Genomic DNA, 25,558 nt, shown 5'->3' with positions numbered 1-25,558 from the left:
CCTTTACTTCCTAACCTGGTCACTGGCCATGCTGGCAGCACAACCTTCCTGGAGGAAGGGGAGCCAGCCACCAGGCTGTCTGACAGAGGTCTGTGTGTCTACAGAGATTTTTTTAAAACTTGCCCTTTTAAACATCCCTCCTCCTCTAAATGTTTTGTAAACCTGGAAACCAGGGAAATGACCCATTTGGGCTTGGAAATGACTGTTGATTCATTCATTTAACCTGTTTATTTTCTGTGTGCCGGTGCTATAATGGGCACAATGTGAATGAAACTTTGGTGCATGAAACAGGCATTTACAGTGAGGTGGTGAAGACAGGTAATCAATGTTAGACAAAAATGGGACATGTGTTAGAGAAGGAGAGGGTGAGAAAAGTCAGGGAACCGACTTGAACAGATTGGTCAGGGACAACCTCTCGGGGAGATCACCTCAAGGCAGAGTCCTACAGGAGCCTTTGGAGAGAGGAGGTAAGAACATTCGAGGCAGAGCTTTGGTCTAAATGCAGCAAGAAATCACTGCAGTGTTCCAACCAGGAAAATAAGAGAGTTGGAGCCATGTGTTTACAAGGTGGGCTGTCCCATTCGCAGGCAGGAAGGGGCTGGACCACAGAACTGGGGTGAGGTAGAGGTGCTTAGGAGGCTGTCGTGAATCCCTGTGTGAGTGGCGGTGGCTTGGGCAGGCCCAGCGGCTGTAGAGATGCAGACAAGGATGGAGATTTACAGGCACTTTTGGAATAGAACTCACGGACTTCGGGTGGATTGGCTGTTGTGGGGACAGGCAGTGAGGGAGTCACAGCGGGCTCTGCTTCTGTCTCGCCTGGGCATGTGGGCAAGCATGTAGTGATGCTTTTCACTGATGTGTGGGGAACTGAGGGAGGCCCTGGTTTTGGGGGGAAGCCAGGTTATTGGGTTATGTCAGGGGAGCTGCCTGAGAGACATCCAAGTTAGGCGTGTGGAGTGGGCAATGGTATGTGTGGTCTGGAGTTCAGAAAGGACTGGCCTGGTGGATATGTTTGGGGACATCAGCCTGCTGGTGGTATTTGACCAGGGAGGCTGCCCTGTGCTCCCTGCCTCTGTGGGGCCAGGTAGGCCATGGAGAGCCTGTGGCAGCAAGGGCTGGGCAGAGGGTGTGGTCAGTGTGGCTGGGGCAGGGAACAGGACAGGAGAGTCTGTGAGAGTGGGAGCTTGGCACACTTGGAGGATCCTTGCAACTTTGTTCACCAGAGCACGTTGGGAAAAGGGACAGGGCGGTGGGGATGGAAATGGAAGCTCAGACAGCTCCTGGATTCTTCGGTCAAGGCTGAGGAGTGAATCCATGAGGCCCTGGGTCACCAGCTGTGGCCTTGGTGGTCAAGGACAAGATTGAAGCATTGGGAGTGAGCAGACCTGGAAAGGGGAGGGCTGTCATGCGGGGAGGGCAGGGCGCGGGGAGGATAGAGGGAGTTTCCTTGATGAGCTGGAGGGTGGTGGCAGGAATGGGTGCTGAGCAGGATGTGCTTGGCCGGCTGCAGTTGGACTAGAGGTCGGGGGTATGTCACTGGCGGTGATGGCAGGAAGGAAGGTATCAGTGCCCGAGGCCTGCTTAGCATGCCACCTCTGGGGAGCCCTCCCCATTTCACTCCAGGAAGGCGTCTCCCGTCCCGTCTGTGCCATCCTCGACCTCAAGGGCCCATCTGGAGAGACAGCTCCCTGGAGGAGACTTCTTGGGTTCCAGGCCTTTGAACAGGGCATGTGTCCTGTGGTGTGGTGGCGAGCGACTCAGCCACCAGAGCCTTTTCCTGGCTTCAGGGTTTTCCTTTGTTTGTTTTTTGTTTTTGTTGTTTTCTGAGACTGAGTCTTGCTCTGTCACCAGGCTGGAGTTCAGTGGCGCGATCTTGGCTCACTGCAACCTCCACCTCCCAGGTTCAAGTGATTCTCCTGCCTCACCCTCCTGAGTAGCTGGGACTACAGGAGTGTGCCACCACGCTCAGCTAATTTTTTTGTATTTTTTTTAGTGGAGACTGGGTTTCACCACGTTGGCCAGGATGGTCTCGATCTCTTGACCTTGTGATCCACCCACCTCAGCCTCCCGAAGTGCTGGGATTACAGGTGTGAGCCACCCCGCGGAGCCCAGGTGTTCATTTTTAGACACCTTTTTCCAGATTTCCCAGCCCCTGACAGCTTCACAAGTTGCCTGGTTTTGATGTTACCTCTTTGATGAAAGCCCTTCCTCCTTTCACCCCTTCCCATGGAAGCCTGTCAGCTCTGCTCTGGACTCAACTCTCCTGCAGTGGGGGTTGGGACACGGAAGCCAGGGATTTGTGGGAGAGCAACGGGCTTCTCCCAGAGACATCTGTGAGGCATGCTTATGTGGGCGTGGTCACCAGCAGAGGGAGCCAGGCCGGGCTGCCCACTGAGGAGGCATGGCCCAGAGTCCTGGGCTTGTTTTGGCGGTAGGGTTGGGGTGTTTCCTCTGTCCCTGTATGTCGCCTGACCTTGCATCTTGGGGAACAAAGCCAGGGGAGAGATGAGGAAGGGGCTAGCTCTTTGTGCTGGCCACAGCCTGCCAGTGGACAGAGGCGGCTGTGTGCCTCTCTCAGCCCAGCACTGGAGAGAGCAAGGAGAAAGTATAAGGCTCTCTCCCATCCCTGCTGCCATCTCCACTGCCCTGGGGACAGAGAGGAGATTACCAATGAGACCCGGTGCTTCCGACTGTCCCAGCTCCCACAGCTAGCTGCCTTTAACTGTGTGTGTGTGCCCGTGCGTACACTCTTCCTCTTCTCTCTGGATCTGGGACTGCTGTGAAGGCTCTTCAAGTGGAATGACAGCAGCCATCAGCTTTCTGTTTCAGGAGGGGTGAGGGAGGACAGGAGCCCTGCTGCCAGGAGTTCTCGGGGGAGGACTTGGCAGGCTCACCTGCCTTCTCAGAGGCTGGCTGAGGGGCAGGGTGAAGGGATCTTAGCTTTGGGCTTGGGAGGTGGAGCGCAGCTGCTATCCTGGTAGTTGTAAATGTGCCTGAGCCTGGGACAGGATTGGTCTCATGGGACAGAGGGACCGGGGGTCACTTCGAGAGGCCCAAGGAGAAAGATTTGTCAGGACTCTTGGCATTCTGGAAGGGATGGCTGACTGCAGCTTTTGGGGCTTGATTGGCAGCCTCTGGCTCTCTGGCCAGCCTTCCCCAGCTTGGCAGCCTGGAAACTGCTATACGGACTGGAACTATGCTTTTCTCCGTAGATACTGCTAAGGGCCCCCAAGCTGAACATTCAGTCCCCAGGAACCCGTGGGTACTGTGTGACCATCACTCCATATGGAAGATGCCTCAGCTTTGTCAGGCTGCTCCACTGGAGTCCAAGGAGGTATCCTCTAGGACAGGAGGAAACCCCTCCTTAAGTCCCAGGAAAGGGTGTCTTCTGGCAGCTGCAGCACGGACAGAGCTTGCTTGAAATTGCAAACCCGCAGGGGAGAGTTGGGGCTCAGATGGGAGCCCAGAGCAATGGACAGAGACCCTCAAATTCACCACAGGCTTTTTTATTAAGACAGAGTTACACTCTGTCACCCAGGCTGGAATGCAGTGGTGTGATCTGGGCTCACTGCAAACTCCGCCTCCTGGGTTCAATGGATTCTAATGCCTAAGCCTCCTGAGTAGTTGGGAATACAGGCGTGTGCAACCACACCCAGCTAATTTTAGTATTTTTAGTAGAGGCTAGGTTCCACTATGTTGGCCAGGATAGTCTTGAACTCCTAGCCTCAAGTGATCCGCTCACCTCGGCCTCCCAAAGTGCCGGGATTACAGGCGTAAGCCACTGCACCCGGCCCCACCACAGTCGAAGTGAGTGTCCAGGGAAGGCTTCGGACACATGGAGCAGAAAAGGGCTTATGGATGGGCCCGGGAATCCCATGTGTGGGATTGTGTGTGTAGGTCGCTAGCACAGTTTGCTCGTATCTGTGTGTAGGGCTTGGCGGGGAAGGCCATTGAGAGAGTTAGACTCGCCCAGCCAAGCCCCCCTGCCTAACTTCCTTGCCAGCACCGGCCAGAAGCTTTTTCATAAGTGCCCTTCCCATGGTCTTGGATTTCAGGGAGATTTCATAGGAGGGTCTTTGTAAAACAGTTTGAGCCTCCTCTTCCAAGTTGAGGGTGATACAGGGCCTTGCCTATGTGATGACTGATTGGCTGGGGCGTGCAGGCAGGCCCTGGAGGTCAGACATCAGCCTGTCCACCATTGAACTGGAGAAAAGTGTGTGGAGACGGGTTGCTGAGTGGTGTGGTGAGCCAGTGAGGGGAACCTTGGTGCCCAAGTTCTGGTATAGCTGGGTTGACTGGGGCTTTCTTATAAAGCGTTTAAAGGCCAGGTGTGATGTCTCATGCCTGTTACCCCAACACTTTGGGAGGCTGAGGCAGGAGGATCACTTGAGCCCAGGAGTTCGAGACCAGCCTGGGCAACATAAGTGAGACCCCCGCCTCTAAAAAAACAAACAAAAAAAATTAGCTGTACACCTGTAGTCCCAGATACTCAGGAGGCTGAGGTGGGAGGATTGTTTGAGACTGGGAGGTCAAGGCAGCAGTGAGCTATGATCACGCCACTGCAGTCTAGTCTGAGTGACAGAGTGAGACCCTGTCTCAAGAATAAAATAAATGAAGGGGCTCAGTGGCTCACACCTGTAATCCTAGCACTTTGGAAGGCCGAGGTAGGTGGATCACTGTAACTCAGGAGTTTGACACCAGCCTGGGCAAGATGGTGAAACCCCGTCTCTACAGAAAAAAATACAAAAAAGTTAGCTGTGTGTGGGGGCATTCACCTGGGGTCTCAGCTACTTGGGAGGCTGCGGCAGGAGAATTTCTTGCCCAGCAGGCAGAGGTTGCAGTGAGCCGAGATCATGCCATTGCAGTCCAGCCTGGGGAAGAGGAGTGAAACCTTGTCTCAAAAAAATAAAATAAAAGTTAAAACATTTTTTAAAAATGAAGGAAGGAAGGAAGCGAAAGTAAGGCAGTAAAGAAGTCAGGCAGGGCCCCCAGACTGTGGTTCTCAGATGCTCTGGCTGTGCTGCGTGCCCTGTGGCTGTCAGCCTGTTGGGGGGTGGGGGTGGGGGGGCGCTGCACTCAGACCCTTCCTTGCTTCACCTGGAGTAGTTCTGCCTGTGGGTTTTACAAACCAGGTGCCTTGAGCATTTGTTTGGAAGGGGGCTTCAGGGGCTCCACTGATTTGCAAACCCCTGTCTTGAGAGAGGGGCAACACTGGGCAAAGGCCACCTCTGGTCCCACCAGCTGAGTGTGTGTTCCCGATCCTGAGGATGCTACGATACCTGCAGTGTGAGGGGGGCTGGAGGAACCAGGGCCCGGCCCTTGGACAGGTTGGGCAGGGGCTCCCAGGAGAGGCCGTTGTTTTGAGGGGAGCATGACGGATTGAAGGGGGACCTGGAGGGACCCTGGGGAGCTGTAGTTTGGCTGAGTGGAGGCGCTTTGATCCAGTTAATGCCCAAGACATTGTTCTTTCGAACAATGGTGTGCTCGGATCAGCTACACATAGCTCGAGAGCACATCTTTCATGAGTCTTGTCCTGATCAGCACTCAGGTGGAGGGTCTGTCCCTACTTCCAAGGACCGCCTGTCGATTCTGTATTGAGAATTTCATGGCGCGTGCCCCTCGTCTTTGGATGTGGCTGATTTTCGTGTCGGCTCCATGCAGAGGAACTTGTAACGTGTGTGGTTTCCTGTCTTTCAGGTTGCAAGCAGGCCAGTGCCGCTCCACACAACCAGTAAGAGGCCACGCGTGGACCCTGTCCTCACTGATTGCTCAGCTACCAAAATGTCTGACAGGGGCTCCGTCTCGGCTTCACTATCTCCCCTCAGAAACGCCAGTCTGAGCTCCTCCTCAGGTCTTGGACCAAAGGAACGACAGACAGGGGCTGCGGCCGACATCCCTCAGCCTGCAGTCAGGCACCGGGGTCCGGGGCCTCTCCTCGTGGGGAAGCCGACAGACAGCAGCCCTGAGGGTGGCTGCCGAGAAGTTCCCCAGGGTGCCTCCAAAACCCACGGCCTGCTCCAGGTCACCAGCCCCCAGGCACAAGACAAATGTCCCGCGCTGACCTCACAGCCCTGCCCACCAGCCGCCACGCACAGCTTGGGCCTAGGCTCCAATCTCAGCTTCAGGCCAGGAGCCAAGAGGCCTGTCCAGGCTCCGATTCAGGCTTGCCTGAACTTCCCCAAGATACCGAGACTGGGTCCCTTCCAGATCCCCGAAAACGCCATCCAGGGAGGTGAGCTGGGGGCCCCGGAGTCTCTCCAACCTGCGCCAGCCGTAACCGACCTTGGACCAAGTACGTCGCCCCAGATGGGCAGGAGGACACCCGCCCAGGTGCCCAGCATCGACCGGCAGCCTCCGCACAGCAGACCTTGCCTGCCTACTGCCCAGGCCTGCACCATGTCCCATCACCCAGCGGCCAGCCATGATGGGACCCGGCCTCTCAGAGTGCTCTTCCGGAGACTGGAAAACGGATGGTGGAGCTCCAGCCTCCTGACAGCTCCCTCATTTCACTCTCCTGAGAAGCCGGGAGCCTTCCTCGCTCAGAGCCCTCATGTCTCAGAGAAGTCTGAGGGTCCCTGTGTTCGTTTCCCCACGAGTGTCCTCTATGAGGACCTTCAGGTTTCCTCCTCCTCAGAGGACAGCGATTCTGACCTGGAGTGAGACTGCAGGTGGCAGGGGCTCCTTGGCCTCCAGCTCCCGTGACTGGGAGGGGACTGTAGGACCGAGGAGCGCAGAGAGGCGAGCGAACTCTGTGCGGTGACTCCGAAGCTCCCCGGCTGTGGCTGTGGCGCTTCTGCGGATGTGGGAGCTCAGGTCAGGCAGGGAGCAGATGCGGGGACTCTGCCTCATTGAATTCTGGTGAGGGACATTGTAGTTCGCCTGGCTCCCCGGAAACGCGCCAGGAAAAGCTTCCGTGCCAGTGATTCGTTGCCTAAGAAACTGGGCGACGCGCAGGGGTCAGACTTCCGCTGGGACGTCAGTAGGAAACTGGGGAATGACTGTGTATTTGCTCTCTAGATGACTGAATAAGGGAAAAGTTCGGGAACCCTGAGAGGTGAAGCCCTTCCGCTGTGCCCCGCCCAGAGAGCAGTGTTTGGGAAGCTGGGAAGCGTGCTGCGCAAAGCGCTCTCGGAGTCCTTCCTCAGCCTCGAAAACTGGGCTCTGGAATGCCTTTGTAAATATGTGTGTTTAATTTGTTTTGAAGTGAATAAAATTCTCAAAAACATGACATGTTGTCTTTTGACTCTCATTCCGTGTCTGTGTTGAACTGATTTTCCAAGGGCTTGAGAATTTCCCGACTTGTTAGCAATCCAAATCGTTATGTCCCCGAAACAGAGTTGACTGAGGGGACCGCTGGGCGGGGCAGGACCTCTGACTTCTTACACATCCACGGGAGCAAGAAAACCTCAGCCCCACTCTACCGGCACGCACCTAGTAAAATTCCGCCAACCGAATCTCACGCACGCTAACACGTGGGGAGCGTTGCTCGCACCGCGAGTCCCTATTTGGCTCAACCGCCGACGCCAAGTGTGTGGTTCCAAATGGGACGGCCACCAGGAAGTGGCTTCCGGATGTGCGTATAAGCCAGGCACAGTTTCACTCCCCACATAGACCCCAGCAAAGCTGAAGTTAACTCCCAGATTTGGGATGTACTTCAGAGGTAAAATATTCATCCCGTGGTCTTTCCGGATGTCTGACACCGGGCCTTTCCTGTGGTTCTCCCCCTGATCCTAAGAGCAGCTGAGGTAGAGACTCAGTGAAAGATCTAGGCAGGGATATCCCATCGTGCACGGGCTACCTCCATTCTCTGACCTGGGAATAACTCTGACCAAGATTCCCCATCTAGGAGCCCTGGGAACTGAGCGGGATTCTCTGAGACACACCAGATGGCTGCTCCCTTTCGGCCGCTGTCGAGGGTCGTTATCTTGATTATCCAGATCACCTAGAAAGTATCGGTATCCAGAATCAATAAGATCAACTCTCTGCTCCTCTGACAGCAGAAGGAGCATGACCACAATGAACCAAAGAGCGTGGAAGGAAAGGATGTGACCGGAAAGCTCGGAGAACGGCCACAGGGGGTCGCAAGCAGGGGGTCCAACCTGAATTATGAATAATTAATGAAGCGCAAATCAAAGGGGAATCGAGTTTGGGCGGGTGCAATTCATCCAACGGGAGGTCGCCGGAGGGCCAGCAAGATTGAGAAACTGGGAGTCGGGTGCAGTGTCAAGGGGGACGCGACTGGTTCCAAAGCTCAAGAAGACCATGGGGTCACTTGGGCCACATGAGAAAATGCCCCAGTGTTTGCAGGTTCAGCATTCCGACTCCTCCCTGTCTCTTCCCTTCCAAGGAACATAGACGCTCACTTGTGTTATGTGGTTGTCATTATTTTTTAGATGTATCTGCAGGGATACACTACTGTAACTATTTTTTAAATTTACATTTAGGTCTCTCCTCACAAGATACCTTGTGCAGGAGCCTTTCCTTTGTGGTTCTAGTCACAGTAGCATCTCAGTCTACACACCTGACATGGCTTGTTACTATTTTATCCAACAAGTTTGATATCACCAGTTTGATTGCCTTTTTTTCTATATAAAGGAGACAGAAACTAGTCTGTCCTCGTCAAAGTTATTGCCCTGAATTTTCAAAAAACATGCTGCCAAAATCATGACATTTATTCTGTAGGTATATGAAATACAAAACAAAAAATTTGAAAACAAAACTTTGGAAAGGCAAGTGGGAATGTAAACTCGATAAGCCGGAGCAGAAGTGTGTTTCCCTTGGAAGCAGTCACAGCAGTCTCCACTATTTCATTCTATAATTTCAATATTTATTGAAAAGTATTGGCCTGGGGAGTGTGGGGAACCTGAGCAAAGACAAGGACTGGCTCACAGCATGGAGAAAATGGTGAAAGTCTCAGGGTATACATAGAGTATCAACCTTAGGAATTATTATCCAGACATCAGACCAATGACTACATGGACACCAGCAGTCAAGTGGCTGTGTTAGCACTGGGAGTGAGCAGAGGTCTTCGGGTGAATTTTCAGGCTACTGAAAGCATGCTGAAAGCAGAACCCTCACGTTGATGAGTAAGGGATTCGATTGAGTGTGGTTGGATTTAAGTGGTTGAATATGCAATAGAAATTCTAAGGGACATTGTGTGCTAAGTGAAATGGGAGCACTTTAGTTAAACACCTTGCAGTTCTTCCTCTCCCTTCAGCATCTGGGCTCCTCTGCTAGTGAGCACAATGGATCATGATGGGAGACAGCAAAGGGGAAGCTAGAGGTTCCTGGAATTACTCTCCCTCCACACTTTAGGGCATGCACTGACTAAGGACTTGGCCAATCTCTGATCTATCAATGTAAGTGGTGGATCTTGGCTACATCCCTTCTTGAAAAGTAATCTTCGTGCTCTGTTAGGAGAACTATGGTGAACCCTTTGACAGATCTGAGTGCTGGACTTGGTGGAGGGTGCATAGGTCTGAGGGAGGAGTTGGGCAAGGGCTCTGTATTGTACAGGCTGAAGCTCAGATTGGCTGGTCTAGGAAATCCCACTGGATTAGGTGTGGTTGGTAGAGGGTAGGGCACACAGGAGAAAGTATGAAATGCACAATAGGATTATTGAAAGAGAAGGGCTGAGCCAAGCAACATGGTTTTCTTGGGATCTCATCAAGGGCTGTTGATATAGGGGTGTTGCCTCCCCCTCTTCTGCAGGTGAGCTAGGCACATTGTCTCTTTCATGCCTGAGATGTCTCTGTCTTGAACATGGAACTCCAAGGTGAAGTCATCAACAGAGGGCTAGATGTAATCTATCTGCACAGGGAACTGCAGGCCATCAAGTGACCTCAGGACATGCTCAGGCACAATCACAAGTACCCTGTTATCCAGGGTCAGCACAGGGCTGTTTGTGGGGACAGGATGAGGACATACTCTTCCAGGTTCAGTGTGAGTTCTGTCCCTTGTTCCAGGACCACGATGATGAACACCTCTGTGCTGGAATTCTGCTGCTGCTGTGGAAAGACAGCCCTCAGTCCACTGCCTTCAAAAAAGGCTGAAAACGATGCTCCTGGGGAGGGAGATGGAGCAGCTTCACCCTCTACAACTTTAAAATATAAATTCCCTCACAGAAGCGGCAGTCATGCTGTCCCTGCTGAACGCACCACCACTGGATGTGTCTCGTGGCCTGGAGATTGTGCAACACAGGCCAATCTTTGCTATCCAAGAACATAGGAAGTTACCTGGGGTGGTTCCAAGCCTGGAATGAATTCATGTGAGGAACTCTTTGAAGTAAGGGTGTTTCTGCATCTGTGGTGAGACCACAGTGAGGGAGGTTAAGGCTCCCCAATTTTTTTCTTCTTTCTTTCTTTCTTTCCAGACACAGGAGATAATCAACAAAGTGCCAGGCTCCCTTTTAAATCCAATAAGAAACATTTTACAACCTACTGCCTCTCAAGTCTACTATCTGAAGGTCTCCTGTGCACAATAAAACTTGGCCTCCCCAACTCTCTTTCTTAACCTAAACATTTCCTTTCAATAGATCCCTGGTCTTAGATAAACTCCTCCAATTATCAACCAGATAATTTTTAAATCTACCTATAAGCTGGAAGTCCCCCTCCTTCAAGTTGTCCCACCTTTCTGGATCAAATCAATGTATTTCTTAAGTGCACTTAGTTGAACTCATGTCTCCCTAAAATGTATAAAACCAAGCTGCACCCTGATCACCTTGGACACATGTTCTCAGGACCTCCTGAGGGCTGTGTCACACGACATAGTCAATCATATTTGGCTCAGAATAAATATCTTCAAATATTTTGCAGAATATGACTCTTTTCCACAACAAGTCATGATGATTAGTGTCGAAATTCACTGATATGAAGGACAGCCCCAATTTCTTGACTCACAGAAATAAAGCAAGAGAAAACACATGGAGGAGGAGGAGAACCTGGAGCTCCCACCTGCCCCTGGGTGAGTCCTGGAGGTGGAAGGAGAGGGACTTGATCCTGAGTTGGCCCCAGCTCCACCTGCAACAGAACCCTGGAGTGCCACTCCCTGAATGGGGTCCAGCTGTACCCAGGTTAGACACTCCCTTGCCCTAGAGTCTGGGTCCTCCCTGGCCCCCGCTACCACTGCTTCCTTAGGCCCAGTGCACCACATCTGCCTCTGGGCAGCTCTTGGAGGGCTGCACCAAGGACAATCTAGTCCCAGTGGGGACATCCTGGACACAGGTGGGTCCTGACACCCTGAGGACACAGAGGAGAATGGCCTTCCCAGAGGCTGCTGTCTTTGGCCTCAGAGAAGTGGCCTCTCCAGCGACCAGACTCAGAAACTACCCGGAGGCCCAGGCTGGTGAGGTTGCCCTGGCTGGGCCTTTCATGTGGATAAAGGCAGTTCCCACCTCAGCCGAGGTCCAAAACCCTGAGGAGAATCAAACCTGCAAGGGTGCCTGTCCTCTTTCCCAGAGGGGAAAGGCAGTTTCTGAAACCTCAGTAGAAGAGAAAATGCTGTGAGGGTTCAAGGGACCAAGGACGCCCTTCCCAGGCCTGCAAGGCCAGAGTAGGAGGAAGCTGCACCCACCTCCACGGGACATGTGAGGTTTTAGAGGCTCAGGCAAGTCAAGGGCAAACACCTTGCACTCCCTGCAGGGTCATGAGCACTCCCCGCCTACTGGAGTTGGGCTCCGGGAGGCCAGGACATTATCCCCGCATCTCCCCTGCCTCCCGGACTCAGGCCTGGGCTCCCAGGTTGACCAGGAAAAGGTAGTGGTAGCTCTAGCTGGCCATAGATGTACAGGCTGGGACATGCAGGCCAACAAACAGGTGCTGGGCCCTCAAGAGGACTGCTGGACTTCCTAGACACTCCAGAGACACAGGGACACCCAGGCACGACTGGGAGAGCCGGGGAGCAGCTGTGAGCAAGCGCAGGTGCCCATCCCAACACACAGAGCCAAGCTCTGTTCAATCATTTGCCAAGCCAGACCAATCCCAGGGCCCAGAGGTGCAAACAGTGACCCCACCGAGGACTTGGAAGGAGGAGCACAGGAAAAGCCCCAAATTTGCCAAGAAAACTGTCAGAAATGTGGCAGTTATTTCATAAGTACATGAATAATAAACCCAAACAATGGAAAGCAAAACTAAACAAAAGCAAATGTGAATGGAAACGTGATGAGTGAGAGCAGAAGAGTGTCTCAGTTGGAAGCAAGCACAGCAGTCACCACTACTTCATTCAATTACGTCAAGATTTATTCAAAAGCAATGGCCTGGGGAGTGTAGGGAACCTGGATTAAGACAACGGATGGGGCACATCTTGGAGAAAAAGGGGAGAGTCTCAGGGCAGAAATAGAGCACCAGCCTTAGGAATTATTTATTGTGGCATCAGACCAATGACTAAAAGGACATCAGCATTCAAGGGGCGGTGTTAGCCCCGGGAGTGAGCAACTATCTTGAGATGAATTTTCAGGCCACGTCATGCTGGAAGCAGAACTCTCACATGGAGCAGTCAGGGATTCGATTGAGTGTGGTTGGATGTATCTGGTTAAATAGGAAGAGAAAGTCTAAGGGACAGTGTGTGTGAAGTGAAATGTGAATGTTTTATTTGAACTCCCTGCGGTTCTCCCCCTCCCTGCAGCATCTGGGACCCTCCGCTGTTGAAGACAGTGGGTGATGATGGGAAACAGCAAAGGGGAAGCAAGCGGTCCTTGGAATTACTTTCTCTCCACATTTCAGAGAATGCACTGACTAAGGACTTGGACAATCTCTGACCTATCAATGCAGGGGGTCACTCTTGGGTTAAATCACTTCCTAAAGAAACATCTCCGTGCCCTGCTGGGAGGCCTATGGTGAACCCTGTGATAGACCTGGGGACAAGGACTTGGTGAAGGGGGCATAGGTCTGAGGGAGGAGGTGCACAAGAGCTCCATACCATGAAGGATGAAACTTCAGTCAGCTTGTCTAGGGCGTCCCACGGGACTAGGTGTGGGTGGTAGAGGGTAGCGTTGGGGGAAGGCTGAGAGACAGCGTGGAATGCACAATGGGGTTACTAGGAAAGAGGGGCTGATCCCAGCCATGTGGTTTGCTGGGGGTATCATCAAGGGCTGATGATACAGGGGTGCTGCCTCCCTTTCTTCTGCAGGTGAAAAAGCCACATTTTCTCTTCTCATGTCTGAGATGTCTCCATCTTGAGCATGGAACTCTAAGCTGAAGTCATCAACGGAAGGCACGATGTACTGGATCTACACAGGGGACTGGAGGCCATCTTGTGACCTCGGGACATGCCCAGGGACAATCACAAGGACTGTGTTCTCCAGGGTCAGCTGCAGCGCTCTCTCTGGGGCCAGGATGAGGATGCCCTCTTCCAGGCTAAGCCTCACTTCTGTCCCTTGTTCCAGGACAATGATGAGCTCCTCAGTGCCAGAATCCTGCTGCTCCTGTGGAAAGACAGTCCTCAGTATTCTGCCCTCCAAAAAGGCTTCAAATGATGCTCATGGGGAGGGAGATGCTAGGAGCTTCATCCTTTACAACTTTAAAATACAAACTCCCTCCCAGAATTGGTTGTCATTCCAACCCACCTAAACATACATCTGCTGGATGTCCCTTGAGCCTGAAGATTGTGCAGCACTGTCCAATCTTTGCTATGCCAGGACACAGAAACTTACCTGGGGAGGTTCCAGGGACTGGCATGAATTCAGGTGTGGAGCTCCTGAAATTGAGGGTATTTTTGCACCTGCAGAGAGACCACAGTGAGGGAGGTTAAGGCTCTCTTCCAGCCAGAGTCTCTTGCATTTCAGAATGTGACCTTCAGAAATCCACCACCCAGCACTGGCCAGCCTCAGGACACCAGCCCCCAACACTCAAGCATGACTTTCCACTCATCCTGCAGAAAGCACTCTCTCCATTTATGGTATCACGAGACATGACATTGACTTCCAGGCATGGGACTCTTAAGAAACATTGGGGAAAGTGCCTTACCTGTACTGGGACCCTGCTCCACTTGGCGACGTTTGGGTGGATTCATTTGTGTGGTAGCCAAACTGCAGGACAGAAAGGGACCCATCAATCTTCCACATAGTGACACAAATTCCAATTCTCACAAGCCCCAAACTTCATTAGTCACCCTGCACACATTGTTGCTGTGGCCCCAAATCACATGCACTTGTGTTCAGCTCCAAATCCTACCTGCATCCAGAAAGTCCTAACACTCATCTCCCACCCTCTCCTTTTCTTGAGACTTTTCCTATTGGTGCATGTGGGTGATAAGAGATGGTGATCACAGGAAACAGTTTGCTTTTTCAGGAGCTCATCCACATGAGAAGGAGGGACATCTAATTTGGCCCGAGGACTTTAGGAGAAGACGCTGATTTTCCAGGTATCTAACCCCTGTGTCTGTGCAGTTACAGTGTGAATGGAGTGATAAATGACACGAAATGTTCCATTTTCTAGTGAGCACAAGGAAAAAATTTAGAACATGCCCACAGTTTACCTGTCTCCACACAAGAGGCAACTTCTATTTACCCAGAGGACAGAGATTAACGATGGGAAGAAACATGAGATGAGCCCCCTGACAGGTTCCAGAAACCCCCTATTCTGGCTCCATCCTGTGGCCTCCACTGTGGGTCTCATGTCTCCCCAATGTGTTCTAAATTTATAACATTCAATGTCATGGCAGGCCAGGGTGTCTTCTCTTCCCTAGTTTGGCCCTTTAGCATACATTCACACACACACACACACAGAGTCACACACAGTCACATGTCAACCTCCTGGCAACCCAAAGTAGCCACATACTCCGACATACCTGGTCTCTCCTTCATTGTCATTCTGTGGTTCTGTCTGGGAATCCCTGGGGCTTCTTGGGCGCCGGTAACCATACATAGTAAACGTTCTCTGGACTTGCTTGTGTCAAAAAAATCTCAATCTTTGGCCTATTTTCTGTAAATCTATATAGTTTATGCCTTGATATTTTACTTTACCTGGAGAAAAATTATCAGCCCCTAGCACGGCACAGCCAGAGCATGGAAGAGTGTGCCCTGGCCTGGGACCGGCCAAATGGTGCTTTGGTAGAGTGGGCCCTTGGGGAAATCCTCCAAGGGTCTTATAAGAGGTGGAGCCATGGGATTTGTCAAAATGGATGAATGCGATTGGCTGGCGGTGCAGATTAAACAACATGAGGGGCCAGCATGGGAGTGGTTTTATCAAAACTCAATCAATATGAGTGTGACCCTGTCAGAATTAGCCTAGTTCAATCAAAGTTAAGATCTCTACTCTTATTCACCATATAATTGTGATATAAAATAACAGTACTCTAAACTAGCGATAGATATTTACTTTCTATTGTAGTCTGTTCAGTAATTTGGTAGGACAGTTATTTTCTGTAAAGTTCATGTGTACGTCGTTTCTTAGCAAACATAGAAGATTGAGTCTAGAAAACTTTAAAGATGCCACAATTTGTATATACTCAAGTCCCTTGTATAAAATGGTGTAGAATTTGGATATAACATATTCACATTAATTTATATAATTTAAATGATCTCTAGATTACTTACAATACCTAATGCAATGCCCAGACGTCACGTCATTTATATGAACTCAAAAAGAATGTGATGCATGGAAAATTTAAGGTTTCTTTGAAGAAACTTGTGCAAATGTTTTGCGAATATTTTCTATTTAAGATTAGTTGAATCCATGAAGGTGGAACCTATGGATGTGGAGGGCTGACAGTATTTTTAAATAAAAAAATACGTATTTTAAGTGAATTAAGTTTTAAAATGAATCTCCTGGGGAAAGTTATCCAAACATAAGAAGCGAATATTATAAGACAAGCTGGGAAAAATACAAAAAGAACCTTTACTTAATTTCTAATATATCATTGTGTATTAATCTGTCTGTTAATTTATTTCTTGCCTGTATCCCCTGTGGACTAAATTCAGAATTATAATGCAAGTTTTGCTTTCAACAGTACTTATTAATTACAAATCCATTATTTTTATTGGCAAAGTCACCTAAACTTCTTGCAGGTGGCCAGACACCATATGCCTGAACCCAGAATTAGTCATTTTAAGATTAAAAATTATTTGGCAACATAAAGAATAATAGATGGTATTGGGGGAAAACAGTAATCCAGTAATCACCAGAATTGAACTGGAAGGAAAATCTGTGAGTGTGCACCATTACTGAGCGTGCCATCTCTAACAGGCCCCTGAGCTCAGGGCTTCATTCTCTCTCTAGAACTTGTATAAATTTGTTTGTGGATTCTCTTTGCATTTAGCTGATAATTCCGTCAGTTTTATTAGGTGAAGTATAGACCCTGTTTCCCTTAAATGTTAAAAAAAAAAATTGAATCTAATTAGCAAATGCCTTTCGCATTGAAGCTTTCCTCTCCAGTTAGATAAATCATGTAGATGAATAAAAGGAAAACTGGAAGATTCCTTTAATTTTGCCAATGTCTTAAAAGCCTCCAAGGGGAACATTAGTGCCTTTATCCAGAGAACTCTCTGCTTTGGGGGCTTGGATAATTTCTGAGGAGAACAGCAGGTAATGGGCTGAATATCAGATGCAGTTATAACATTGGATTAATTGCCTACATTCTTTCTGGCTGAGGGGTTCAGGTTGAGATATTGAAGAAATAGCCTCTATTGATGATTCTGGAGTATGTATATTTTACAGTCAAGAAAGAGAAAGGCCCCTCATTGTGAGTTTCTGTGTGTCACGTCTAGCTGAAAACCTATGGACTGCAAACCAGTACAAGAATAAAAATATGAGGGACTCGCCAAATAAATATTCTAACTTTATAATAGCTTTGATTATGAACAAAATGTTTTAATAGATAAATTAATAAATTTGCAGCATAAAAGTCTCAGGATATATCCTGTAACACAGAATAATAACTTATTTTTGAAGAAATATTTAAGCAATATGTTTTCATTGGAGTGGAAACTATTTTTCACAAAAGTGTAGCTTTCCCGTTGCATGTGTAATGAAAATCACTTTTAAATCTGCAGTGTTATGGTAAAATCAAAGACGTGGCTCTTGCCGTTTTAATAGCAACAATTTAAGGATGCATTAGTGCCCCTCCCTTTCATTGTCTCACTATTTATCAGTGACTTTGACACTGTAGGAAAGATGAGTCCCTCACAATGTGAAAATGCAGGGATGCAGAGTGCCGGGTTTGCCTGCAGGGGCTCCTTTCTCGCGAGCTGCGCGACACTGCGCCGCCGTGCTCGGGCCACATACTCCCTCCTCTGCAGGGTCCCCATATTCTGTAGATCTTCCTCACAATTCTTCTTGTGTTTCTCCTCATAATCAATCCTGACAGAGGTTGCGAGGAAGACACATTACAGCCTGCTATGGTTATCAATGAAAATCCCTAAGGAATACATATATTTGTAAAATAATTCTTGCTAATATGTCCCAACAGACCGTGCAGAAGAAAACACGTAGGAACAGCCCAGAAAATGAAGTCTTTAGTGCTGTTTCAAAAAAATATCCGGGAGACGCGCATGGAATCTCACTCCTTAGCAGGTAGGGCTGTGAACAGGAGCGTTTTCCTTAAGATGGATGCAGCCCGATTTGCCCCAAAGCCAGACCTGCGCCTCCTCCTCCCTGGCCTGAGGAAGGGAAGTTCCCTTCTTCCCTGGAGATCTGGCCCTGCTTCAGCAAGCAGCATGCGCATGCGCCCCGCACGACCAGAAAGCTAGTTCCATTGCCCTCTGCTGGCTATGGGCTTGCAGCGCTGGACTCTTGGCCTTCACTGTTTAGCGGTTGACCTGCGTCTGAATCGCTGAAATTCCGTTTTTTTTTTTAATTAATTAATTAATTTTTTTATTATACTTTAGGTTTTAGGGTACATGTGCACAATGTGCAGGTTTGTTACATATGTATCCATGTGCCATGTTGATTTCCTGCACCCATTAACTCGTCATTTAGCATTAGGTATATCTCCTAATGCTGTCCCTCCACCCTCCCCCAACCCCACAACAGTCCCCGGAGTGACATTCCGGTTTTATCGGTACCTTCCTTTTGGAAGATCAAATGCAAATGGAGCACAGTATCTTTTTTCTTTTTCTTTCTTTTTTTCTTTTTCTTTTATGAAAGAGGATGGAAATAAAGAATCAAAGTCCAAAGTCCATATAAGATAGTCTGTTGATTCCCTGTATATGGAGGAAAGAGGAGCTCGAATAAGAGAAGCATTCTGTGTGATGTTTTAATGCCAGAGATCTGCCACTATGCATTTGTCAAATACAATACAATATTACAGCACAAATATTACATCTTAGTGGGTCAGGATTACAGCAAATGACATCTAAAGTTTGGAGAACATTACATATTTAATTAAATAGGTTAAAATATAAATAATGTGAGTCTTGCCTGGACACCGCCTCTGACTCTCCTTGCAGATTGTCATGGGCTTGAATTGATGTCTCCTCATCCTCACACGGGAATTGACATAAAACCTGGCTTTAACGTAAAAACAGTTGGACAGATTTTTAAACATTATGATGTTTCACTTACACCCAGGAATTAGCCAATTTAATTGGCTTCAGTAAGTTCTGTGATTGGGGGTTGTGCAGTTTGGTAAAAGCTCAAAGTCATCTCAGTATATTTCCTGGGACCACTTCTCCTTTTTGTTTATATTCAGTACTGAGATTTGTTGATGCACAATATATCCAAGCCCTAGAGTCAAAGAAGAGGATGCCCACTGGTCAGAACATCCGTTTTGCTTGTGGAAAAGTCCATTGCATCTGATATAAAAGGGCTTGCATGGTGACTGAGAAGTTTGGGTGTTTTAGTTTGCTGGTGCTTTATCTGCTAGGCTATAGTAAGGGGAGCAATGCTGTGTCCTTCTCTGTGTCATAACGCAATTACTCATTTGAATGAAAAGTGGGATGTCATGAGACGAATTTTCCTATTCCCACTGTGGGAGGCTCTAGGAACAAAATCTCAAGAGTTTGCTGAGGGATACAAGAGCAGGGCTGCCTGACTCTCTGCCCTGGGAGCTGTTCATGGGCAGAGACAAGGGCTGGGGTCATCCAATGGTTTATACAAGGTGTCTTTGATATTACTCCCATTTCCCTGCTATATCTGTGTAATGGCTCATTGAGAAACCTGGCATGAACATCCTTGATCTGACAACTCCAAGGATGGATGGAGACAAATATTTTTGTTGGAAGTTAGAATTAGGGGACACGGGCTGTGTGGCAAAAATAAAAAAACTCTTGAAGAAGGCAGGGACTCGAAGAAAGGGGTGGAATTTCTGCCCACATGCCGAAGAGTGCAGAAGGAATTCTAAGAGTTAGAGTAGCATAAATAAAACTAGATCTTGTACAACATATTACCTTTTTCGGCAACAGGTTGCATTGTTTCCATATTTTCAAGTATTTTTCTCTTAAAAAACTTGAGGAGGCACTTAGACCTCTGGAGAGAAAAATTGAGATATATAAGTGGGCAGGCGTGACACAGTGGTGACACATTTTGAAGTCCTTCCCACAAGAGGCACACTTTAACCCACTCCACAAAAGCTGTAGTCCACAGCTCAATTCCTCCCAAAAAAAAGGTGAGAAACAAATCTAAAAATTAGGAGAAAACACACTCTCTCTATGCTTCTCTATAGCTTTTATGTGAAGTTTTTTTCCTTTTCCACAATAGGCCTCAAAGTGCTACAAATGTCCACTTGCAGATTCTACAAAAAGAGTGTTTCAAAACAGCTCAACCTAAAGAAAGTTTCAACTCTGTGAGATGAATGTACACACCACAAAGAAGTTTCTCAGAATTCTTCTGTCTAGTTTCTATGTGAAGATATTTCCTTTTCCACAATAGACCATGAAGCTCTCCAAATGTCTACTTGCAGATTCTAAAAAAAGCGTATTTCAAAACTACTCAATCAAAAGAAAGTTTCAACTCTGTGAGATGAATGCACACATCCCAAAGAAGTGTCTCAGAATGCCTCTGTCTTATTTTTATGTGAGATATTAGGTTTTCCACTACTGGCTTCAAAGTGCTCCAAATGTCGACTTGTAGATTCTACAAAAATAGGGTTTCTAAACTGCTCAATCAAAAGAAAGGTTCAATTGAGTGAGCTGAACGCACAAACAACAAAGAACTTTCTCTGTATGCTTCTGTCTAGTTTTTATGTGAAGATATTTCGTTTTCAACAATAGGCCTCAAAGTGTACCAAATGTCCACTTGCAGATTCTACAAAAAGAGTATTTCAAAACTGCTGTATCAAAAGAAAGATTCAACTCTGTGAGATGAATGCACACAACACAAAGAAGTTTCTATGTATGCTTGTGTATAGTTTTTATGTGAAGATATTTTCTTTACCACAATAGGCCTCAAAGCCCGCAAATGTCCACTTGCAAATTCTAAACAAAGACTGTTTCAAAACTGCTGAATCAAAAGAAAGGTCCAACTCCATGAGACGAATGCACACACCACAAAGAAGTTTCTCTGTATGCTTCTGTCTAGTTTTTATGTGAAGATATTTCTTTTTCCACAATAGACCTCTAAGCGCTCCAAATGTCCACTTGCAGATTCTACAAAAAGAGAGTTACCAAACTGCTCAGTGTAAAGAAAGGATCAGCTCTGTGAGATGAATGTACACACCACAAAGAAGTTTCTCAGAATGCTTCTGTCAAGTTTTTATGTGAAGATATTTCCTGTTCCACAACAGGCCTCGAAGCTCTCCTAAGGTCCACTTGCAGATTCTAAAAAAAGAGTGTTTCAAAACTGCTCAATGAAAAGAAAGGTTCAACTCTGTGAGATGAATGCAAACACCACCAAGAAGTTTCTCAGAATGCTTCTGTCCAGTTTTTATGTGAAGATATTTCATTTTCCACAATAGGCCTCAAAGCACTCCAAATGTTCACTTGCAGATTCTACAAAAAGAGTGTTTCAAAACTGCTGAATCAAAAGAAAGATTCAATTCTGTGAGTTGAATGCACACACCACAAAGAAGTTTCTCTCTATGCTTCTGTATACTTTTTATGTGAAGATATTTCCTTTTCCACCATAGGCCTTGAAGCGCTCCATATATCCCCTTGCAATTTCTACAAAAAGAATGTTTCAAAACAGCTCAATCAAAGATAGGTCCACCTCTTTGAGATGAATGCGCATACCAGAAAGAAATTTCTCTCTATGCTTCTGTATAGTTTTTATGTGAAGACATTTCCGTTTGCACAATAGGCCTCAAAGCGTGTAAATGTCCACTTGCAGATTCTACAAAAAGAGTGTTTTCAGACTGCTGAATCAGAAGAAATGTTCAACTCTGAGAGATGAATGCACACACCACAAAGAAGTTTCTCAAAATGCTTCTGTGTAGTTTTTATGTGAAGATATTTCCTTTTCCACAATAGGCCTCAAAACCCTCCAAATATACACCTTCAGATTTTTACAAAAGGAGTTTTTCAAAACTGCTCAATCAAAAGAAAGGTTTAACACTGTGGGATGAATGCACAAACCACAAATTTTCTCAGAATATTTCTGTCTAGTTTTTATGTGAAGACATTTCCTTTTCCACAGTTCGCCTCAAAGCACTCCAAATGTCCACTTGCAGGTCCTACAAAAAGAGTGTTTCAAAACTGCTCAATCAAAAGAAACGTTCAACTCTGTGAGATGAATGTACACATCATGAAGAAGTTTCTCTGTATGCTTCTGTATAATTATTACTTGAAGTTATTTCCTTTTCCACAATAGGCCTCAAAGCACTCCAAATGTTCACTTCCAGATTCTACAAAAAGAGTGTTTCAAAACTACTCTATGAAAAGAAAGGTTCAACCCTGTGAGATGAATGCACACACCACAAAGAAGTTTCTCAGAATGCTTCTGTCTAGTTTTTATGTGAAGACATTTCCTTTTCCACAATAGGCCTAAAAGCACTCAAAATGTCCACTTGCAGATTCTACAAAAAGAGTGTTTTAAAACTGGTCCATCAAAAGAATGGTTCAAATCTGTGAGATGAATACACACACCACAAAGAAGTTTATCTGTATTCTTCTGTATGGATTTTATGTGAAATTTTTTCCTTTTCCATAATACGCCTCAAAGTGCTCCAAATATCCACTTGCAGATTCTACAAAAAGAGTGCTTCAAAACTGCTCAATCTAAAGAAAGGTTCAACTCTGTGAGATGAATGCACACACCACAGAGAAGTTTCTCAGAAAGCTTCTGTCTAGTTTTAAGTGAAGATATTTCGTTTTCCACAAATGGCCTCAAAGCGCTCCAAATGTCCAATTGCAGATTGTACAAAAAGATTGTTTCTAAACTGCTCAATCAAAAGAAAAGTTCAACTCTGTGAGATGAATGCACACACCACAAAGAACTTTCTTTGTATGCTTCTGTCTAGTTTTTATGTGAAGGCATTTCATTTTCCACAATAGGCCTCAAAGCACTCCAAATGTCCACTTGCCTATTCTACAAAAGGAGTGTCTCAAAACTGCTCAATCAAAAGAAAGGTTCAACTCTGTGAGATGAATGCACATACCAGAAAAAGGTTTCAAAGAATGCTTCTGTCTAGTTTTTATGTGAAGAAATTTCTTTTTCCACAATCGGCCTCGAAACTCTCCAAATGTCCACTTGAAGATTCTACAAAAAGAGTGTTTCAAAACTGCTCAAACAAGAGAAAGATTCAACTCTGTGAGACAAATGTACACGCCACAAAGAAATTTCTCTCTATGCTTCTGTATAGTTTTTATGTGAAGTTTTTCCTTTTCCGCAATAGGCCTTAAAGTGTTCCGAATGTCCACTAGCAGATACTGCTAAAAGAGTGTTTTAAAATTGCTCAATCTAAAGAAAGTTTAAACTCTGTTAGATGAATTTACACACCTGAAAGAAGTTTCTCAAATACTTCTGCCTACTTTTTATGTGAAGATACTTAATTTTCCACAATTGGCCTCAAAGTGCTCCAAATGTCCTCTTGCAGATGCTACAAATAGAGTGTTTCAAAACTACTCAATCAAAAGAAAGATTCCACTCTCTCATATGAATGCACACAACACAAAGGAGTTTCTCCGTATGCTTCTGTATAGTTTTCATGTGTAGATATTTCCCTTTCCTCAATAGGCCACAAAGCTCTCCAAATGTGTACTTGCAGATTCTACAAAAAGTTTTTTCTAAACTGCACAGTCTAAAGAAATGATCAACTCTGTGAGAAATGCAAACACCACAAAGAAGTTTCTCTCTATGCTTCTGTCTAGTTTTTATGTGAAGATAGTTCATTTTCCACATAGGCCTCAAAGTGCACAAAATGTCCAATTGCAGATTCTACAAAAGAGTGTTTCAAAACTGCGCAATCAAAATAATGGTTCAACTCTGTGAGATGAATGCACACACCACAAAGAAGTTTCTCAGAATGCTTCTGTCTAATTTTTAGGTGTAGATATTTCCTTTCCAACAATAGGCCACAAAGCACTCCAAATATCCCTTGCAATTTCAACAAATGAGTGTTTCCAGACTGCTCAGTCAAAAGAAATGCTCAACTCTGTGATTTGAATGCACATACCAGAAAGAAGTTTCTCAGAATGCTTCTGTCTAGTTTTTGTGAAGATATTTCCTTTTCCATAATAGGCCTCGAAGCTCTCTAAAACTCCACTTGCAGATTCTACAAAAAGAGTGCTTCAAAAGTGCTCAAACAAAAGAAAGGTTCATATCTGTGAGATGAATGCACACACCACAAAGGAGTTTCTCTGTATGCTTCTATATAGTTTTTATATGAAGTTATTTCCTTTTCCACAATACTCCTTGAAGTGTTCCAAATGTCCACTTGAAGATACTACTAAAAGAGTGTTTTAAAACTGCTCAACCAAAAGAAATCTTCAACACTGTGTGGTGAACGCACACACCACAAAGAAGTTTCTCTGTATGATTCTATATAGTTTTTAGGTGAAGTTTTTTCTTTTCCACAATAGGCCTCCAAGCGCTCCAAATGTCCACTTGCAGATTCTACAAAAAGAGTGTTTTAAAACTGTTCAACCAACAGAAAGGTTCAACTCTGTGAGATGAATGTACACACCACAAAGAAGTTTCTCTCTGTGCTTCTGTATAGTTTTTATGTGAAGATATTTCCTTTTCCACAATAGGCCTCAAGGCATGCAAATGTCTACTTGTAGATTCTACAAAAAGAGTGTTTCTAAACTGCCCAATCTAAAGAAAGGCTCAACTCTATGAGATGAATGCACTCACCAGAAGAAGTTTCTTAGAATGCTTCTGTCTAATTTTTATGTGAAGATATTTCCTTTACCACAATAGGCCTCAAAGCACTCGAAATATCCCCTTGCAGGTTCTACAAAAAGAGGGTTTCAAAAGTGCTCAATCAAAAGAAAGGTTCAACTCTGTGAGATGAATGCACACACCACAAAGAAGTTTCTCAGAATGTTTTTGTCTATTATGTGAAGATATTTCCTTTTCCACAATAGGCCTCAAAACGCTCCAAATGTCCACTTGCAGATTCTACAAAAAGAGTGTATCAAAACTGCTCAATCAAAAGAAAGGTTCAACTCTGTGAGATGAATGCACACAACACAAGTTTCTCGGAATGCTTCTGTCTAGTTTTTCTGTGAAGATATTTCCTTTTCCACAATAGGCCTCAAAGCCCTCCAAATGTGCACTTGCAGATTCTACAAAAATAGTGTTTTAAAACTGCTGAATCACAAGAAAGTTTCAACTCTGTGAGATGAATGCAGACACCACAAGGAAGTTTCTCTCTATGCTTCTGTATTATTTTAATGTGAAGATATTTCCTGTTGCACAATGGGCCTCAAAGCACACCAGATGTGCACTTGCAAATTCTACAAAAAGGGTGCTTCTAAACTGCTCAATCTAAAGAAAGGTTCAACTCTGAGATGAATACAGACACCAAAAAGAAGTTTCAGAGAATACTTCTGTCTAGTTCTTATGTGAAGATATTTCCTTTTTCACAAATGGCCTCAAAGCGCTCCAAATGTCCAATGCAGATTCTACAAAAAGAGTGTTTCAAAACTGCTGAATCAAAAGAAAGGTTCAACTCTGTGAGATGAATGCACACACCAGAAAACGTTTCTAAGAATGCTTCTGTCTTGTTTTTATGTGAAGAAATTTCATTTTCCACAACAGTCCTCAAAGCTCTCCAAATGTCCACTTACAGATTCTACAAAAAGAGTTTTTCAAAACTGCTCAAAGAAATGTTCAACTCTGTGAGATGAATGGACACCCCACAAAGAAGTTTCTTTGTATGCTTCAGTATAGTTTTTATGTGAAGTTTTTTCCTTTTCTACAATAGGCCTCAAAGTTCTCCGAATTTCCACCTGCAGATTCTACAAAAAGAGTGCTTTAAAATTGCTCAATCAAAAGAAAGGTTTAACTCTGTTAGATGAATATACACAGTTCAAAGAAGTTTCTTAGAATACTTCTGTCTAGTTTTTATGTGAAGATATTACGTTTTCCACAATTAGCTTCGAAGCGCTCAAAATGTCCACTTCCAGATGCTACAAATAGAGTGTTTCAAAACCACTTAATCAAAAGAAAGATTCAATTCTCTGAGATAAATGCACACACCACAAAGAAGTTTCTCTGAATGCTTCTGTATAATTTTCATGTGAAGA

At 46.2% G+C, this 25,558-nt stretch overlaps 1 protein-coding gene and 1 pseudogene across 1 annotated transcript; one reads left to right on the top strand and one right to left on the bottom strand.

The window, feature by feature from the left end:
• Positions 1–1,545: 1,545 nt before the first annotated feature.
• On the top strand, positions 1,546–6,704 carry LOC129493326 (protein FAM90A5-like). The gene is made up of 3 exons (XM_055299358.2): positions 1,546–1,726; positions 3,213–3,334; positions 5,704–6,704. The coding sequence occupies exons 1-3, from the start codon at positions 1,546–1,548 to the stop codon at positions 6,658–6,660; spliced, it is 1,260 nt and encodes a 419-aa protein (XP_055155333.2). The 3' UTR covers positions 6,661–6,704.
• A 6,083-nt stretch (positions 6,705–12,787) lies between these two features.
• On the bottom strand, positions 12,788–14,897 carry LOC129492791 (proline-rich protein 23D1-like; annotated as a pseudogene).
• Positions 14,898–25,558: the final 10,661 nt, after the last annotated feature.

Source organism: Symphalangus syndactylus, chromosome 11 (assembly GCF_028878055.3).
Source record: "Symphalangus syndactylus isolate Jambi chromosome 11, NHGRI_mSymSyn1-v2.1_pri, whole genome shotgun sequence".
Classification (NCBI taxonomy): domain Eukaryota; kingdom Metazoa; phylum Chordata; class Mammalia; order Primates; family Hylobatidae; genus Symphalangus; species Symphalangus syndactylus.
This window is presented reverse-complemented; position numbering and strand designations above follow the sequence as displayed.

What these genes read in the sequence shown, in the direction of transcription:
- LOC129493326 (XM_055299358.2), top strand. Translation starts at nt 1,546, where the DNA reads ATGGCAGGAAGGAAGGTATCAGTGCCCGAGGCCTGCTTAGCATGCCAC. An exon ending in GTTCCAGGCCTTTGAACAGG is followed by an intron (nt 1,727 to 3,212) that starts GCATGTGTCCTG and finishes TTTTCTCCGTAG; the next exon opens with ATACTGCTAAGGGCCCCCAA. An exon ending in CTCCACTGGAGTCCAAGGAG is followed by an intron (nt 3,335 to 5,703) that starts GTATCCTCTAGG and finishes TTTCAGGTTGCA; the next exon opens with AGCAGGCCAGTGCCGCTCCA.